The 18,561-nt window shown below is 49.1% G+C and overlaps 1 protein-coding gene across 1 annotated transcript; it reads right to left on the bottom strand.

Annotated features, from left to right (window-relative positions):
- Positions 1–166: 166 nt before the first annotated feature.
- TRIM54 (tripartite motif containing 54) lies at positions 167–17,799 on the bottom strand (the record flags this gene model as incomplete). The annotated part of the gene is made up of 9 exons (XM_079791593.1): positions 167–177; positions 561–644; positions 774–898; positions 1,003–1,025; positions 1,291–1,524; positions 2,523–2,618; positions 4,154–4,325; positions 4,853–5,025; positions 17,632–17,799. 9 exons carry the CDS (start codon positions 17,797–17,799, stop codon positions 167–169), a joined length of 1,086 nt encoding a protein of 361 aa, XP_079647719.1.
- Between the last annotated feature and the right edge of the window lie 762 nt (positions 17,800–18,561).

Genomic DNA, 18,561 nt, shown 5'->3' with positions numbered 1-18,561 from the left:
CCGAAGCCGAGGCTGAGTGAGCAGGGAAAGGAGCTGCGGGTCGGGGCGCGTTAGCCTTTATTGAGCTTCCCCGGCGGCGGGAGCCGAGCCGGCGCGCGCGGTCTCGGCGCGGATCCTCAAACCCGGGCGCCAGCCCCCGGAGCGCGGGGTCCCCACGGCGGGCGGGTCAGTGCAGGCCTGTCCCCGGGAAAGAAGGCGCGGTGAGCGGGGGCCCCCAGGAACAAGGCGACGCCGAGCCCGGCCCACCCTCCCCCAGCCACGTGGGTGTCTCCTCCACTTCCCCACCCACCTGTCTCCCAGGGCGCAGGGGAGCGGCCGGTGGGAAAGGACGTGTCGGGGGACGGGGGAGAGGGCGCAGGGGGAGATGGCGATGGGAATTAAATTTAATTTCAAAGAAAAGGAAGTGTCCTTTGGCCCTGCGCTGGGGGCGCTCCCTCCTGCGGGGGGGAGGGGCTGGGCGGCACTGAAAAGGCGCGGAGGCTGCAGGTGGGTCCCGGCCCCGCGGGGAGGGCGGCCGCCGGAGCGGGGACAGGCCCTCTGCGCCCCGCGGCCACTCTCACCTTCCGGCCGCTCTTCCTCGGGCCCCGCACTGCCCTCTTCTCCATCCAACGCCGCCTCCTCGTCCTCTTCCTCCCCGGCAGCGCCTGGGCCGGAGGAAGAGCCGTGAGGTGGGGTCCCTGCGGCTCCGGCCAGCCGCCCGGCCGCCCCCTCCGGAGGGTCGGACCCACCGCCCCCCGCCCGGCCCTCCGCGGCGCCCGCGCCCGCGCCCTCACCCGGCTGGAAGTCGATGGTCCTCAGCATCTCGGCCACGTGCTCCACGCTCACGGCGAACTGCTCCATGCTCTCGTAGCCGGGCTCGGGCCGCCCCGCCAGCTCCACCTTCGACATCGCCCCGACCCTGCGGCAGGGGCGCGGCAGCGCTCAGCACCCCCAAACCCCCCCCTTCCCGTGGCAGCGAAGCCCCCACAGCCCCTCCTCTCCCTCCCGGCCCCGCCTACTCACTTATTGATCAGCTCCTTGGCCTGCTGTAAGGAAGAAACGAAACGAGGGCGAGGGTAAGCCTGGTGCCCACCGCGGGCAAGGGTCCACTCCGAACGCCCACCGCGGTCCCGAAGGGCCGGCAGGCAGGGGGGAGACACCCCCCGATTCTGAAGCACAAAACGTACTCAGAGGGGGTGACTTGCCCACGGCCGTGGGGCAGGGAGGTGCCAGAGATCGGCCTTGAACCCGGGTCTTCGGGTGCCCCCGCTCCGAGCCACTGCGCAGCCTGCCAGCCACCCCGGGGCCCACCTGCAGGTAGAGCGCCATCTGTGGCTCCTCCATGGACTGGATGGCGGACTCCACGAGCTTGGAGGAGGCCTCCAGGTGGTCCCCGTACTGGCGGATGAGGCCCCGGACCCGCTGCAGCTTCTGCTCCTGCTCGCGGGCCAGCGCCTGCAGCAGCTCGCCCTTGCGCTCCTCCAGCACCGCGCACAGGGTCTCAAACCTCTGGTTCAGCAGCTGCTTCTGCCGGCGGCTGTTGTCCTGAGAGATGGGAGCGGGGAGCTGCTGGCTTCTCAGAGCGGGGAGCGCCCGGCCGCCGTCCCACTGCCCGCTCAGTGCAAAGCGCAGAGGCCCCCAGGGAAAAGTGGCTTGTCGGTTACATCCGAATCAGCGGCAGAAGATACAGAGACAGTAAAGCAACAAACAGACTTTCAAATTACAGCGGGAAAGTTAGGGAGGGGGGGGGAGATAAGAAATCAAACGAAGGACTTGTATGCATGCATATAAGCATAAACAATGGACGCAAAACTCTGGGGGGTGAGGGCATGTATGGGTGTGGGGTGGCGGGGGGGGGTAATGGTAAGATATGTACACATATAATACCTCAATAAAATTAAAAAAAATAAAGATATATTGAGTAGAAACATTAAAAAAAAACACAAAAAAAAAACAAAAACAAAAACAAATCAGCGGCAGAGCCGGAACTGCAGCCAAGGGCTGCGGATGCCCAGATCTTTTCAGAAATAACAGCACAGTATTTTTCTGAGATATAATTGACATGTAGTATCATATAAGTTTCAGGTGTATAATGTAATGACTCCATATTCGTATACATGGTGAAATGATCACCACAATATGTCTAGTTAAATATCTGTCATCCTACATAGTTACACTTTTTTTTTTTTTAATGCGATGAGAACTTTCACATCTACTCTCAGCAAATAACAATACTTTAGTCTCATGGGTGCTGTCTATGTCTCTGGTTTTTACTTGTTTGTTTAGAGCGAACTTATCGCACTTAGTTCTCATAAAGAGCCAGTGAGGTAGGCGCCATAACATTCTCATTAGTACTATTTTATGTAGGCAGAAACAAACAAAACCAAAGCACAGAGAAGTTAAGTAACTGGACCGAAGTCACAGAGCCAGTGAGGGGCAGAGCTGAGGTTCAAATCCGGCAGCCTGGCTAAGCTCCTCCCATTACTTGTGATCCACCTCTGGGAGCCAGAAAGTCTCGCTGCTGCCTCCCATCCCAGGCTTACCTCAATGGTTTGGCACACCTCCTCCATCTGAGTGATCACGGCTTGCACCCGGTCATTGCCCGCCACCAGCATCGCGATGCCATCACTGAGCTCACTCTGCCACACACACAGGCCAGCACTTAGGGCTGGAGGACCTGGTCTAGCGCTGTACCCCTCCCACTGTAGCCAGGGCTGCCTAGGAGAGAACTGCCCCCACACCCCACCATTAGGGCATCTTCAGGGCAGCTGTCCCAGAGACCGGGAGCGTGTGGCACCATCCAAGAAGTGTGGAAGCACACCCTGTGGCCTCTGGAAGGTCGAGAGAGGAAGTCCTCTACCACCAGGTGAGACATTCACCAAATACCCATCAAGTGTCAGGCACTGGGCTAGATGCTTTATCTGTAGATTCATGCCTTCCATCAATTCTGAAAAAATTCTTCATAATTGTCTGTTAGGATAACATTGCATCTTCTCCGTTCTCTTTATTTTCTTACTGTGCGACTCTGACAAATATGTGTTAGACCTTCCTACTCTCAACCTGCTCATCTCCCAGTGCTGCATTCTAGGCTTTTTCCACCCCCCCAGCCCACCCTTGCTATTTACGAATTCTGTCTTCAGAGAAATCTCTCATTTAATTCATTCTTTGAATGTTTTATTTCAACAATTGTATTTTTATTTCTAAAAGCTCTATTTGGGTCTTTGTGATATCTGCATTTTTGATAGTCTAGTATTGCTTGTTGTTTTTTTTTTTTTTTTTGTATTGCTTGCTTTTTAATCCCATCTTTTTTTAGAGCATTTTATAGCCAGTGCCTTTCTATTCTTTAACAATTCCAATATCTGAATTTCTTGGACGTATAAGTCTATTAATATTTGTTTCTGCTGACGTCAATAATGGAGTACATTTCTTTGTGCATCAATTGTGAGCTAATCATTGTTGTTCTTTTTTTTAAATTTCTTCATTGATTAATGTATTACATATGTGTCGTTGTTGTTCTTAATCTAAGAAAAGCCCAAGGCCTTAAACTGAGTTCTTTTTTTCTCCAGACAGAGCTTGTATTTGCTTTTGCCAAAGCCAGGTGGTGAAACTGACCACTTCAGTTCCTGGGGTTCCAATTTAACCTGGGGTTCTTTGGGGGTCTTCATTGCAGGTCCCCATCTTCTAGGTGTTTGGAGGCATGGTCTCATCTTTCTAGCTCAGTAATACTGCCAGCATTTGCCCTCTGGGAAATCCTGCTCTTTCTGTGCTCACCATTCAGAGTTCTGTTCTCAATTCACTCCACCTTCCTCTCCCCCCGCCCTGCCCCCACTTGGAGATTTCCTTTACTTCCTATGTGCCTACCAATATAATTTTAAATTACATTTTATGTAGAACCTAGTTGTGTGATGGTGAGAGGGCTTTGGGAGTATCTAGCCCACCATACTGAAGGATCTGCTTACAGCCATTATCCTATTTTACCCAGAAATAACTCTCAGAAGTAGGCCTTTCCATCCCCAGTTTACAAGCGAGGAAAGTGAGTGCCCGAGTGGTCAAGTGACTCACCCAAGGTCATCCATAGAGCTGGGACTTTAAAACCAATTGGAGTAAGAGACCGAAGTTAGAGACCCTGATTATGCCCTCACCCCGCATGCCTGCTCCCTCTGCTGCTCGATACCTTCTGGCGCTTGTAAATGGTGGGCAGCGGGGCCACCTCACAGTCCTTGTGGGCACCAAAGACCTTGCAGAGAGAGCAGGTGGGCACCTCACAGCTCAGGCAGTAGATATTGATCTTCTCCTCTTCATGCTCCTCGCACATGAGGTGCTGCTCAGCCTTGGAGTGCAGCGGCCTGAGGGGAGTGGGAGGAGGGTGGCAGGAGGGTCAGGGGCCAGGCCGGGGGGAGAGGGGGGCTGAGAGTGTGAGGCCCCGTGAACACCTTTCCTTCAGTCTCTACCAGCCATCACCACCTTTTCTGCCCCTGCAGCTGGTGCTGCGGCTGGGCAGGTGACTTCCACAGTGCGCTTCCTTTGAGGAACCGAAGATGCTAACGGGTAGAGGAGGCTTAGATCCAAGAATAGTCTCCATTCCAGAAGACAGAGAGGTCCCACAGGGCAGGAAGCCATGGAGGGTTGGCAAGGACCTTGCTAGTGGGCTGCCAGCCCTTCCCAGGGGGAGAGTGAAGGCGAAGCAGTGACCAGGAATCAGAGACCCCCCGAGCGGAGCGACCTGGGACAAGTGCTTCTCCTTCTCTGCTCCCCTCTCAACGCTGAACTGAAGGGCCAGGCTGATTGGTGCCTCTCCCTTCAACCCTGATGGGTTCCCAGGCTGCGCCCCAGGCCCTGCCCTCTAGAGGGACAAGAGGCCCTGACCGCTCACCGGGAAGACTCCTGCTTGTAAATGTCGATAATGTTCTCCACTAGCAGGTTTCGCTGCAGGCCGTAGACACCATGTCGGTCCAGGACAACCTCATGCCTGCAAGATGGGCAGCGGAAACGGCCTCCCGAAGACACGGTGGTGGAGCCCCGGGACTGCCACAGAGGGTTCGAGGCCTGTGGAGGCAGGGAGTGAGAGAGAACAGGCGCCGTGAGGCCTGAGGGAACTGGGGAGCAGCGGGGAGAGAGAGGGGGTTGGAGAGGATGGCATCAGCTCTTTTCTATGGCTGCGCCCTCCTCTGAGAGCAGCTCAGGGTGGGTGGCCATTTCAATTTTGTTTCCCACCTTTAGTTTGTTACCCAGCCCACCTCGGTGAGTGTCCCTGCAGCCAGAGCCTCGCTTCGGCGAAGGCCTAGTCAGAATGGGATCTCCCCAAAGGGGCCCAGCTTGGAGCCGTGAGGTGACATTGGCCTTGGCAGGAAGGCTCAGGCAGGAAATGGACTTTAAGTGATGCTGTCAATGTCCTCCAGCCTGGGCTCTCCTGGGCCACATCCTGGGGAGATGCCCTGTAGCTCTGGGCAGGGGCTCAAGCAGAGACGAGTGCTGGGGGATTCTGGGAAATCACTCTAGGGACTGGGAGCCAGGAGTCCTGGGTTCTTTTGCTGCCCTTGACACTGTTCTACGATGTACATTTGGACGAGTATGCCCCAGGCCACAGACAATTGGCTCAGAATTGAGGAGGTGATTGCCTGACCCAAGCTAGACATATCAAACCTTCTCTCTAGGTACTTGGAATTGAGACAGAACCTGAGGTGGCTAGACCACGTACGGCCTTGGAACTGAAAAGACCTGTGGTGTTGGGCTATGAGTTGACATTGTGGCCACCCAAAACCTTGTGCAAGCAGAAATAGAAAGTGTGTAGGCTCAGAAACTATGAACAGAGAAGGCTGGTCTGTAGAGAAGAACAGAGTCAATTTGTAGAGAGCCGCAGAGATGAAACACTGGCAGAGACTGCTTGTTGTTCTTCGAGATTCACCTCTTCTTAAATAATAGAGCCCCTGAGATTTTGGCAAGACACATGGAATAAAGAACATGTGTCTGCCCAGCTGGTGTGGCTTCGACCTATGAACCAGGAGGTCACGGTTCAATTCCTGATCAGGGCACATGCCCAGGTTGTGGGCTCAATCCCCAATAGGGAACATGCAGCAGGCGGCCAAACACTCTCTCTTCATTGATCTTTTTATCTTTCCCTCTTCCTTCCTCTCTGAAATCAATAAAAAAAGAACATGTGTCCAAGCCTCCCTGTTCTGGCCAATGGGGTGTAGATAGAAATGTTTTGTGCCATTTCTAGGGAGTGTGCACACTGATGAGATCTCACATGGCCTTAACTCTTGTCCATATCCATAAGCCTATCATAAAATTGGTTTCGGTACCTGTCATTTCACTTAAAGTTTCAGAACCTGTCCACAACGTTAAGTGAAGAGTTACTGTGGCTTTGATGGGAAAGGCATGCCCTATTCCTCCTTCCTCCTTCCTCCTTCCTCCTTCCTGCTGACTGAAATGAAGATAGAATGGCTCAAGCTGAAGCACCGTCTTGAGCCACGAGGTAGCCACATGTTGAGAATGGCACCAAGATAAAAGGAGTGTCTCTGATGAGGCAGTCCAGGACAAGGCAGATGGAAAGTTAAGTAAAGAATTCACTACCCATACTTTCACTTGAGAGAAAAAACAAATCTTTACCTTCTTGAAATTGTTGTTATTTGGGGTTTTCTGTCACTTACAGCAGAATCTAATCCTAATCGGTTGGAAAACCACACACTCCGAGAGAGTAATAGAGAGACTAGTCGCCTGTGACTTGGTGCATTTTCCTGCAGTTGGGTTCTGTCAGACTCTCCAGATCCTCAGGTCCCTTCGGTGCGTGCAGCAGCAGCCTGTGACGCCTAGAGGGCACCCAAGTCCAGAGTCCCGGTGGATCCTCTGGTAGCAAGAGATGTAGGCCAGGTAGGAAACGTGGCCCTGTGGCCAAGTGGGCAGCCTATCTTGGGGAGAGTGACTGGCATGTTACAAATATCACACTTTTGGGGGGATTTCTTGAGCATTCTAAGAAGCTAATGATCATAAAGTTGGAACAAATTAGTTTGAGATTATCCAAGGCTGCGTTTGTCTTTCTCAGTGACTAGATTATATGAATGTTGTTTAGTTTAGTTTAGTTTAGTTTAGTTTAGTTTAGTTTAGTTGTGGGTTAAAGTATAAAATCACTGGGCTTTTAATATTTAGAATCCAAGTGAGTAAGGAGGACTCTAAGCCTGTAAGCTCCTGCAGGGATCTTACTTGACTTTTGTGGATAAAAGAAGAGGGGTTCTATGACAAGTAATCTCACAGGGTGACCTGATCATAAATTTTAACTGGGCGGGTCATGGCGGGTAGTCATGCCTCAGGCATAAAACTTTTATAGTAAAAGGCTTATCTTTGCCTTAAACAAGCCCTGTCTATTGTTCTTGTGCATCTAGGTTAACATACCTTTCAAGCTGCAATTGAGAGAGAGAGAGAGAGAGAGAGAGAGAGAGAGAGAGAGCTCATAATCTTAACTATCCTGTAATCCAAACCTTACCTTGCCTTTTTCCACCTCCATGTAATCTTCCATATGTTCCCTCCTTAGTTTTATTATTATTTTTAAATACATTTTTATTGATTTCAGAAAGGAAGGGAGAGGAAGAGAGAGATAGAAACATCAATGATGAGAGAGAATCATTGATGGGCTGCCTCCTGCACGCTCCCTGCTGGGGATTGACCCGGCAACCCGGGCATGTACCCTTGATTGGAATTGAACCCAGGACCCTCCAGCCCGCAGGCTGACATTCTATCCACTGACCCAAGCCGTCTAGGGTTCCCTCCTTAATTTTAAATGAAGCGGCAAAAATGTTATTTTCTGGAGTATTTGACATCTTGCTCCCTGGCATATGTCATCAGTTTGGCTCAAATAAACTCTTATAAAAAATTCTCTTCAGATTTCAATGTTTCTTATGTCAACACTTTGATTAGCTGGTGGGGAGCCTATAAAGATGTTTAGTAAATGTCTGAATGATAAAAAAAAAAAAAGTCATATTCTAAAGCCTTGGCCCAGAGCAAAGGCAAACTCATAGGTACCCTCTCTCCGCCTCCTCCCTCCCTCACTGTACCCTTCCTCTGTATTCATTACTCAACAGGCAACACATGTTTTGAGAGTCTATTACGTATCAAGCACTGTGCTGTGGGCTTTCCAGACATTATTGAATTTAATCCTCAAGACTTCCTTGTACAGAGGGTGGAGATGAACATGTACCCCCTAACTTGGACTACAAGAATTATAATGATAGGGGCTAACACCTATTGAACACTTACTTTATGCCAGGCTTTGCTCTAAGTCCTTCTATTTGCATTAACTCATTTAATCTTCATGTCAACCCTGTGAAGTAGGTTCCACTCAGCCCCATTTCAAAGAGAGGAAATTGTAGCCCAGACAAGTTAAATACATTGCACATGGCTATCGGCTAATAGATGGCAGAGCCAATATTTGAACTCAGGGCACTCTGACTCCAGAGTCCATCCTAGTAATCAATATACCACACTTTCAGTTCCAACATTCATCTCTATGAGTTTCAGGTAAAACAGATCTTAGTAAAGGTCATGAAAGGCCAAACACCAACCTTTCACCAATGACAGAAACAACAGCCTAAAATCCAACTGCAGCTTGAAGTTATCTGAGCAGAGATAAACAAATGATGATCCATCAAATCAAAACCTCTGTGCTATGGAGCATGGTAAGGGCCCAGCTTGCAACCAGAATGACCTTCTTGTCGGTGAAAACGAGAGGCAATAGCTCAAATCTCAGGGAGACCTCCTCCCAGGGATGTACACATGCCCCCAGGGAGAATAATTCATCAGGTTTGGTGTGAAAAATGTTCTGATGCAGCATAACTACATTGAGGCTCTCACTGTCTACTAATCCTAGTTATACCTCTAGTTGTACCTCTAGTCACCAGAGAAGCCAAAGGACTCAACAGAGATTGCAACCCAGTGATGATCCCCAGCTAGCCAGTTCACCGTTCAGAGAACTGTGGAAGAAAGCCAAGGCAAATGGAAGGTTAAGTAAAGAATTCACTTTCAGCATCAGATAAAACCACCCCTATTCCAAGAGGAGTGATAAGCCGAAGGGATCTAACAGGAGATCCAAGCCGAGATAGTACAAAAAGAATGGGAAAGAGGAAGCATGACACGCAAAGGACAGATGAAGAATACACTTTGGAAGAAGAATTGCTCCAAGAAATAGTACCATTTCAATATAACATTTTGAAGGAAATAAAGAAAACAGTCCCTTTGATTAAAGAAGAGATATAAGTGATCGGAGTTGGAGAAGAACAGTGAGTTGGCAGAATTAAGGAAATAAATCGAGTAAAATATATTAGCAACATAGGAACAAAATGCACATTTGACACGGAAGGAACTAGAATCTATGATACTGATCCAAGTTACATAGATTGTATAAAACAACAGAGATAGAGTCATCAGGACTACATGATACGATATAGATGAACCTTGAAGACATTATATGCTAAATGAAATGTCTGACATAAAAGGACAAGTGTTATATGATCCCTCTTATATGAGGTACCTAGAATAAAAAGCAGAATGGTGCTTGCCAGGGGCTGGGGGCGGGGGAAGGGGAATGGAGAGTTACTGTTTAATGGGAACAGAGTTTCTGTTTGGGAAAGTGAAAAAGTTCTGGAGATGGATAGTGGTGATGTTTGTGAACAATGTGAATATTCTTTTATGTTTTTAATCCTCACCTGAGGATATTTTCCCATGGATTTTTAGAGAGAGTGGAAGGGAGGGGGAGAGACACAGAGAGAAAGACAACGATGTGAGAGAGACACATCGATTGGTTGCCTTACACGTGTCCCCTGATGGGGGCGGGGCAGGGGGAGGGACTGGGAGGGAACCCACAACCCCAACCCAGGTACATGCCCTGGACCAGGAATCAAACCAGAGACCTTTCCGTGTGCATTTGATGCTCTAACCACTGAACACACTGGCCTTCTTTAATTTTTAAAAAAATATATTTTATTGATTTTTCACAGAGAGGAAGGGAGAGGGATAGAGAGTTAGAAACATCGATGAGAGAGAAACATCGATCAGGTGCCTCCTGTGCACTCCCTACTGGGGATGTGCCCGAAACCAAGGTACATGCCCTTGACCGGAATCAAACCCAGGACCCTTGAGTCCGCAGGCCAACACTCTATCCACTGAGCCAAACCGGTCAGGGCTAATTTTTTTTTTTTAAACTTTATAATTTCCAAATTTTGTACAAGCACTTCGGGGTTTGGAAAAAAAAACCCCAAACCCTTTACTTTTTAAAAATGCAATGATCAGGGCCGACGTGAGAGAAAAGGGGGCGCTAAAGTGCCATAGGAACCAACAAGAGAAAACCTACTTAGTAAAGAACGGTTAGTTCAGGGGGCGGATGTCTAAGAAGACAGCATTTGGAGACTGGGTAGACAGGTAACAGGAGATGGTAGGTAGGAAGGAGTTTCAGGAGAGCAGAGAGACCATGGGAGGTTAGTTACAAACAGGGACGGAGAGGGGCCACAGCACAGCTCAGCTGGGAAGCAAGTGCCGCAGGCAATGTGAGTCTCTGCCGGCCCGGGCTGGTGGCAGCCATCAGGGGAGCCTGGGGGTGCCGGCCGGAATCAGTAGGACAGGCCGATCCCTTGGATGTGGGTGGGCTGTGGGAGGGGAGGGAGTCACAGACAATTCTGCCATTCCAAGCCTGGATGCGTGGGTACTTAACCTGGGACAACGGCCCCCCGAAGACCCGTGGCTAGAATCCAAATGGCCAGTGAATCAGATGGAAAAATAAAATTGCATCTATTTCCACTAACCTCTGGCAGAACCTGGGCACTTTCCTCAGTTATGAAGGCAGGTGACAAGCATTTTAGCAACAGAAATCATAGGTGTTGTCATATCACATTACAGGTGTTGGTCAAGTCTCCAAAAATAATTTACGCTCATCACTACTTCTAAACTAGGTAGTTATTAGGCCCACTGCTCCATCTCATTAGTTAATGTGTTAATCAGAAAGCACATGTATTCCCCTATAAAACATGTTCTAGTTATTTTGGTATTTATTCCAGTGTTTTTCAAGCTTTTTTTCCCCCCCATTACTGTCCCTTCCAGGAGCCTTTGTAGACAATTTTCCTCCCAGTCACTAACTCCTCCCCTTTACATTTTAATACCACAAATCTGAAAAACTCAAAAATGTATAGAAGCAAAGAGTAGAAAGGTGGTTGCCAGGAGGTGAGGGGTGGAGAAATGGGAAGATGTTGGTCAAAAGGTAATCATTTCAGTTATAAGGTGAATACATTCTGATGTACAGCATGGTGACTAGAGTTAATAATACTATATTGTATACTTGGCATTTGCTGAGACCACACACACACACACACACACACACACACACACACACACACACACGGTACCTATGTGAGGTGACGGGTAGGTTAACTAGCTTGATTGTGGTAATCATTTCACAATATATATATATTGTGAAATGGGTACACCTTAAATAGATATACTTTTTGTCCATTTGTACCTTGCTAAAGCTGGGGGAAGGGGTCTTATATGAAAGCAAAGATAAATAAATAAAAATTTAAAAATAAGATCACAATAAAAAAAATTTCAATACCACAGATGTACTTGGAGCAACATCGCCCCCATTGAGAATGTGTGAGAATGCATGCTGAGTTCTAACAACTGGTTTTCTTTATAATCATATGTATTATATTTTATGCATTTAAAAGACACTTATTTTTTCAAAACCACACAGACCTTGTCTTTAAAAAGGGTCCCTAACAATAAATAAATAAATAACAAAAAAAGGGTCCCTAGGCTTCACAAACTGACCAAGCAGTCCTGGCACTAAAAGATATTACTTCCTGCCTTGAGAGTAAGTCCCTGGATGGCCTCATCACAAATAGGAATTTTGTACCGTGAGGTTTGCATGGCAACCTCCTGAATACATTTCCATAGCTGGTTGTCTCACGTTGGGCTAAAGAGCCGTCAGCTAATATCCAGTTAGCAAAATCCTACTTTTTGCTTCTGTTTCAAGATTAAGAAATAATTGATGGGTTCTGTTGTACACATAAATGTCTTTGTTCTTTCCCTTTATCGTACATTGTGAGATAGTGTAAACAAGAGAGCCAGCACCACAGGAAAATTTCATGTGCCAGTGAGGTGATGTATAAAGGAAATTCCATCACTCCGGGAAACGGAACACCTAGATTTATGTCCCTACTCTGGTCCTTTGTTTGTGTGGCTGTAACCTATTTCCTGCATTCTCCCCATAAAATGGCAAAAACACCCATTCTACCTAACTCAGATAGAATCACGCATGTGATTACAAAGCACTGCTCTAGACCGTAACAATATATGGCCACACAGAACCACCGGGCCCGAAATAACGGTTCCTTCTTCACTGTGAAGAATAACATGGAGCAAAACAAATAAATGGAATGTAATTCTAGGCTATGTTCAAGGCTCCTATGTAGCATACATGCCACGAGTTGTCACTCTTTTAGACTCTCTGGTGCCTTCCATTTCCTCGGCAACATTTCATAGCATCAAGTAGAAATGTTCCATCTAGAAAGATGCTTTGTGAATGCAGTTACTCCAGCAAGTCTATACTTAATGTCAGAATGTTTTCCTTCTTCCCTTGCTACCCAGAGGGATGCTGCTTTGGGATACTGGCCCACCACGCCAGGTGGGGAGGGGGAACGTTGGAGGAGTTGGAGGCGTTCTCCCCCAGGGACTAATAGCGGGCCAATGCCGGTCCTCTGAGCCCGCCTTGGGTACACGGAAGAAACCAGGCATTTGGAGACAAGTCGAAGAGCCTTAGAAGAGCCCAGGTGTTGAGAAGTGCTAAGTTGTGGGCGGGAGAGGGATTGGGAGCGGAGGGCTAGTTCTGCCTGACGGAACCTAGCAAAGAGCCCCGCACAAGGGTTCTGCGAAGGGAGGCTGGCTGAACGGAAGATGGGTAAGCAGAGGAGGGACCCAAGGTAAGACACCAGCAATGGAATGGAAAGGCCTTAAAAAGGAAGTCCATAATAATTCTTTTTTTAAAAAAATATATATATATTTAAATATGTTTTATTGATTTTTTACAGAGAGGAAGGGAGAGAGATAGAGAGTCAGAAACATCGATGTGAGAGAAACATCGATCAGCTGCCTCCTGCACAGATGTGCCCGCAACCAAGGTACATGCCCTTGACCGGAATCGAACCTGGGACCCTTCAGTCCGCAGGCTGACGCTCTATCCACTGAGCCAAACCGGTTTCGGCCATAATAATTCTTGAACTTATAAAATCAGATTGTTAGAATTACAAGGATATTAAAGATCGGTTTAAATCATCCTTTTCATCTCTTTCACGTGTGTGTGAAAAGGGGCGTGAAGGGGTGAAATAGCCTGATTTACCTCACATGGCAAGTTAAGGAAGAAACTGGTTGGAGGAGATCCCAGGAATGCTACCTTCCAGTCTAGGTTTTTGTTTCCCTAAATCATGTTTCCTCCCTAAAGTCAGTAAGATCTTTAACCCTGCATCAAGGTCAGTGCAACTCACAACATTTCAACAAATCCATTTCTCACAAAGGAGAGGGGCCCAGGGCTGGGCTGTGCCCTCAGTAGCAGGTGGAAGTGGTCGAGGAGGCTGGCTGAGTAGGGTTTCACTGCAGGCCTGTGCCTGATAACAACAGGTCTTAACAATGAACCCATAAAGAACTGGAATTCAGGGAGGAGTGGCAAAACACAGAGGTCATCTCCCTCCCTGACCGCCCTGGAGGAGAGAAGGAGGCTCCTGTCTTGATATTCCCATCGCGGTAGATCTCTCCCTAGATGGACATCCTCCAGAAAAGCTGTTCCTGAACCATCTTCTCACAAGGCCTTCTGGTTGTTCAGTTACAACAGGTTGCAGCTCATACACAAGTGCCCACAGCGAAGAGGGGGGCAAGAATAAAAATAAACGGAAGGCTTGCTTTAAAGCAGTTCAGGAGCGAATAGAGTTTACAAATACAGAAACACATGGGAAGATGTTTGTGTCAAACTCCCACACCAACAGCTTTCTTCTAGTCAAAATGCTTGGTAGCTGAGTGGGTGCAGGGTGGGGAGAGAGGGAGGGACAAATTAAAGGGGGCGATGTTTAAGTTGAGAGAGAGAGAGAGAGAGAGAGAGAGAGAGAGAGAGAGAGAAAGAGAGAGAAAGAGATAATACAGCTCTAATGAAAACTAGTGAAACCATGATGAAACTATGTAAAAATATGGGTCAAGGGCTTGAAAGTAATAGACAAACATAAAAATAATTGTGTTGGGGAGGTAGGATTACGGATGATTCCCTCCCAAACCCTCAATACTATAGCACATTTTCAATTAAACCTTTTAACTTTTCAAATATTTTTCCTGGCTTTAGTTTTACCTGCTGTTATAAAATCACAATTCTCTAAAATTCTTGTTTGTTGTCCATCACAGCAGTTTTCAGAACAGCAAAACACTGAACACCATCTAAATGTTTTAGAGGACTGATTAAATACAGGGTGTCCCCAAAAATGTATATACACTTTGAATAATTATTAATTTCAATGAGTTAAATCTGATGCTTCTTTCATTAGAAGCATCAATTGAATTATCAGCTGTTAAGTGAATATACATTATATATATATATATATATATATATATATATATATATATATATATAATTGATTTCAGAGAGAAAGGGAGAGGGAGAAATAGAAACATCAATGATGAGAGGGAATCATTTATTGGCTGACTCCTGCATGCCCCCTACTGGGGATTGAACTCACAACCCAGGCATGTGCCTCTGACCAGAATCAAACCCTGGACTCTTCAGTCTGCAGGCTGATGCTCTATCCACTGAGCCAAACCTGCTAGGGCTGAATATACATTTTTGGGGGACACCTTGTAGACTGTGGTCCAGTCATAACAATGGAACATCATACAGCCATTTGAAAAGGGGTCGGGGGAAGAAAAACATGAATCTGAATGTGTGGATATGGAATAACTGCCAAGAAAGAGTAAGTGAACAAAGGCAGGTGTAGGACAATGAGTCTAGTTTAAATATATGTGTACTAGAGGCCCAGTGCACAAAATTTGTGCACGGGTGGGGTCCCTCCAATAGCCGGTGATGGGTGCTGATCAGGGTCATCTCACCCAGTCCCGATTGGGGCCGATTGGGGCTGGTGGCCGGGGAGGGACTGTGGGAGGGCTCCAGGGTGTGTCTGGCCCTGCCTCGCCCAGTCCCAATCAGCCGGACCCCAGCAGCAAGCTAACCTACTGGTCAGAGCATCTGCCCCCCGGTGGTCAGTGCACATCATAGTGACCAGTTGGTCAACTGCTCAGTTGGACACTTAGCATATTAGGCTTTTATATATATAGATTCACACATACACACTGTGCCTATCCATGGAAATTTTCTGGAAGACCATCAAGAACGCGGGTAATGGCTACCTCCATCTGGAGTAGGGAGCTGAGCACTGAGGTGGAGATTCACTTTTCATGATGTAAATTCCCATACTGTTTAAAAAATGTGTGAGTGTGTGTGTGTGTGTGTGTGTATAATATAATATACTGGTATCACTTTTATAAGTTCTATTAACTTTCTAGGCAATGTTCTAAGGGTATTTTTCCTAAGTGGCTTGAAGATAGAGAAATCAAAAGTCCTATTCTTGTCCCTATACTTAGAAAACAGACAATCTGATTATGCCTAGAGTTGTCAAAATGTGGAGGCAATGTGTGAAGAAACTAAATATGCTCATCTTTCAGAGGGAGAGCTACTGAGAAGAACATACAGAAGTGCAGCCGAAGAACTGGGTCAGCCTCCCACCAGGCCGGCCCAAATAAAGCAGCGAGAAACAAGCTGTTCCGTCTCCTCTGTTTGGGGGCCCAGGGGGCTCTGCACTTGAAAAGATCCACAGAACCACCCCGAAGCCCTAAGCACCACATCATCCCACAAGTACCCTGCACAGGGTTGGGCCCAAAGCATCCCCCGGTCTCTCGGGGCCCAGGCCAGTACCCCAGAGCTTCCAGGAATCAAAGCAGGTACGCCTGGATGCAGAGGACTGCCTTGAACAGGGAGGTCACGCCAACATCTCCTGGCCTCCTGTGCCTGCGTCCCCTGCCCGAGCATACTACGTGTATCGCTTTAATATTTGTACCACTTCTTACAGACAACATTAGCTTCACTCTCCAAACGCCCATTTGCTTTCCCATATTTCAGGCTCTCATGAAAGGCTGTTTCCTTGTAAATTCATGAGAAGGGAAGGCAAAACCTTTTGGGCATTCCGTCCGAGGCATCTCAGTCTGAAAGATGTTCAGAGACGTCCTCAGACCAAGGCAAAGACCTAGAAGGGCAAGGCGGAGCCTCTCGTACGTGACTTGGCGCCCGGGGCAGGGAGGCCTAACGGTCAGTCTAGGCCCCCCGAGAGGGAAAATCACTGGCTCTGAGGTCCTCCGGAGCCGAACAGACTCACAGAGGACTAGGAGATGGGCAAGGGGCTCGATGGGAAGATGGCAGGAAAGGCTATGGGGCTGGGCATCAGTGAAGATGGCAGACAACCGACCAAGGGTGGGTCCCAGGCCCCAGCTGAGGACGGCCTGGCTTAGGGAGCCCGTTACTTCCCCTCCAAACATGCTGCCCCAAAGAGCTTAAAAGGGAAGCATGTTCTGGGTTAAGTTCAAAAAATCACTGTTCAACACACTTCCTCATAATTCCTGGTACCGATGAAGAACGTGTGTTCATGAGGTCCCTTACCACTGCCGTGCATACTAAGCAGGCCAGCGCTGGTCCATTCAGAGTTTTCACTTTGTTAGCAAGAGGGTGTGTGTGTGTGTGTGTGTGTGTGTGTGTGTGTGTCTCCCCCTCACTCTTTCTGAACTTGGCCCCATTTTGTAGATTACCGAACCTATACCAGTGACACAGGGCAAGAAAGAAAGCCCATTTATAAGCCATTCTGGTGTATGCTGCTCTTCTTTTTGAAACTGGTAGCTAAAATGATATCTGTGGATTTGATTAGGTCTGCTTTGCCCCGTGACCACATGTAAACCAACACTGGTTGCGTTTCTGGGAAGTAAAATTGATTCTCTGCCTTCTCTCGAAGGCACGTCAATCCTTTGTAACCAGCAGGCCCCTTGATGACTAGTCAGGAGTGGGGCACGGGCCTGGCTCTTTCAAGTGGGGAGAATCCCCGGTCCCCTGCCCACGGTCTGATTCTGCCTCCCAAACACGGATGCGCTGAGCTTTGCGGTAGTTCCCCTGTCATCATGACCTTGTAGTATTTCATGATCTCAATGCCCTTTTCTCCAGGTTGTCCATAATGTTTTAACTCTGAAACCCCAAGCTGGAATGCAGAGTCCAGTACAGACCCTTACGCAGCCTGGGGCAGGACCACCTCCTCCTACTCCCTACGGGGTCTCCTTTCCTCTGTAGATACCGCCGTCCCAGCTGCTGTCCCAGCACAGGCTGACCTCGCAGCCTGCAGAGCAGCTGCTGACTCATGCTTACTCTGGGATCTCCTAGAACCCCGGCTCTTCTTCGGCCCTTCAGCCAGGACAGCCACCACCCGTCCCACAGAGCACTCTCCCCATCACCTGCGGGGGTGGAGGGGGGGTGCTCAGCTCTGATGAGAAGTCTCCCACAGTCCGCACTGCTCCACCTGGCCCCGCCCCCGCCCCCGCCGGGCCCACCTGGAAGACGTCGTTGGCACACTTCCGGCACAGGTTGTGCTGGCAGGGCAGGATCACCACCGGTTTGGAGAACATCTCCAGGCAGATGGGGCAGATGAGCTGCTTCTCCAGGTTGTCCATGCTGTGTGCATCCCCTAGCAGCGGCTTGAAACCCACTGCGAAGTTCATCCCCTCAGTGATCGTGCTGACCTTGGCCCGGACCTGGCCTCTCCTCGCTGCCTCTGGACCCCTCCTCGTTCACTCAGTCTGTGGATTCTTCTGCTCCCTTTTGACGCCCCCTCTCGACCTAGCTCTGCGCTCTCTCCTATGCCTTCCTCTAACAATCTGCCGCGTCCTGAGCTGTTTTCAGACACTTGTCCCTCCTCTCTGCTCAGTCCGGCAGCCACGTACAGGCCGCTTTCTCTAGCCCTCGCTCCCTGAGCAACTGTCCCTGGAAATTTCTCCTCTCGTTCACTCTTCAGGCAGCGCAGTTTGTCCCTCACTCCCCAGGGAGCAGGCGAACTTGGAGGTGGGGGTGGGGAACAAGGGGCCTCTGTGTGACATTCCAACTCCCAATTTAGCTCCTGTAAGGCGAGAGCCACAGCTGTCACCGAACGAACGGGTGACCCTGACTCACTCAGGAATGGGGGACTCCTGGGCAGGAGCAGGAGTGAGCTGCGCTGCTTATGGTGACAGACAGGTGGGCCGGCAAAGGTACTGAGCGCGCACTCGCTCTCACTCAGAAACTCCTGGGAGCCCCTGGGCCCCGCTCTGGCTTGGGCCCTGCTTCCAGGGCAGTGCCGGGCATGGCACAGTCAGAGTGGGCCTGCTGGAGAGGGGCCACGCGTGGCTCAGGGAGGGAGGCAGATCTTGGCAGACCTACTGACAGTGAGAATGTCTGCCTCCACGGCTTAGCCAGCGACCCCGGCCTGCTTTCTCTGAGCCCCACGG

The sequence above is a fragment of the Cnephaeus nilssonii genome (assembly GCF_951640355.1).
Source record: "Cnephaeus nilssonii genome assembly, chromosome: 15".
Lineage (NCBI taxonomy): Eukaryota > Metazoa > Chordata > Mammalia > Chiroptera > Vespertilionidae > Cnephaeus > Cnephaeus nilssonii.
The sequence above is the reverse complement of the archived record's forward strand: the minus strand, read 5'-3'. Positions and strand labels throughout refer to the sequence as shown.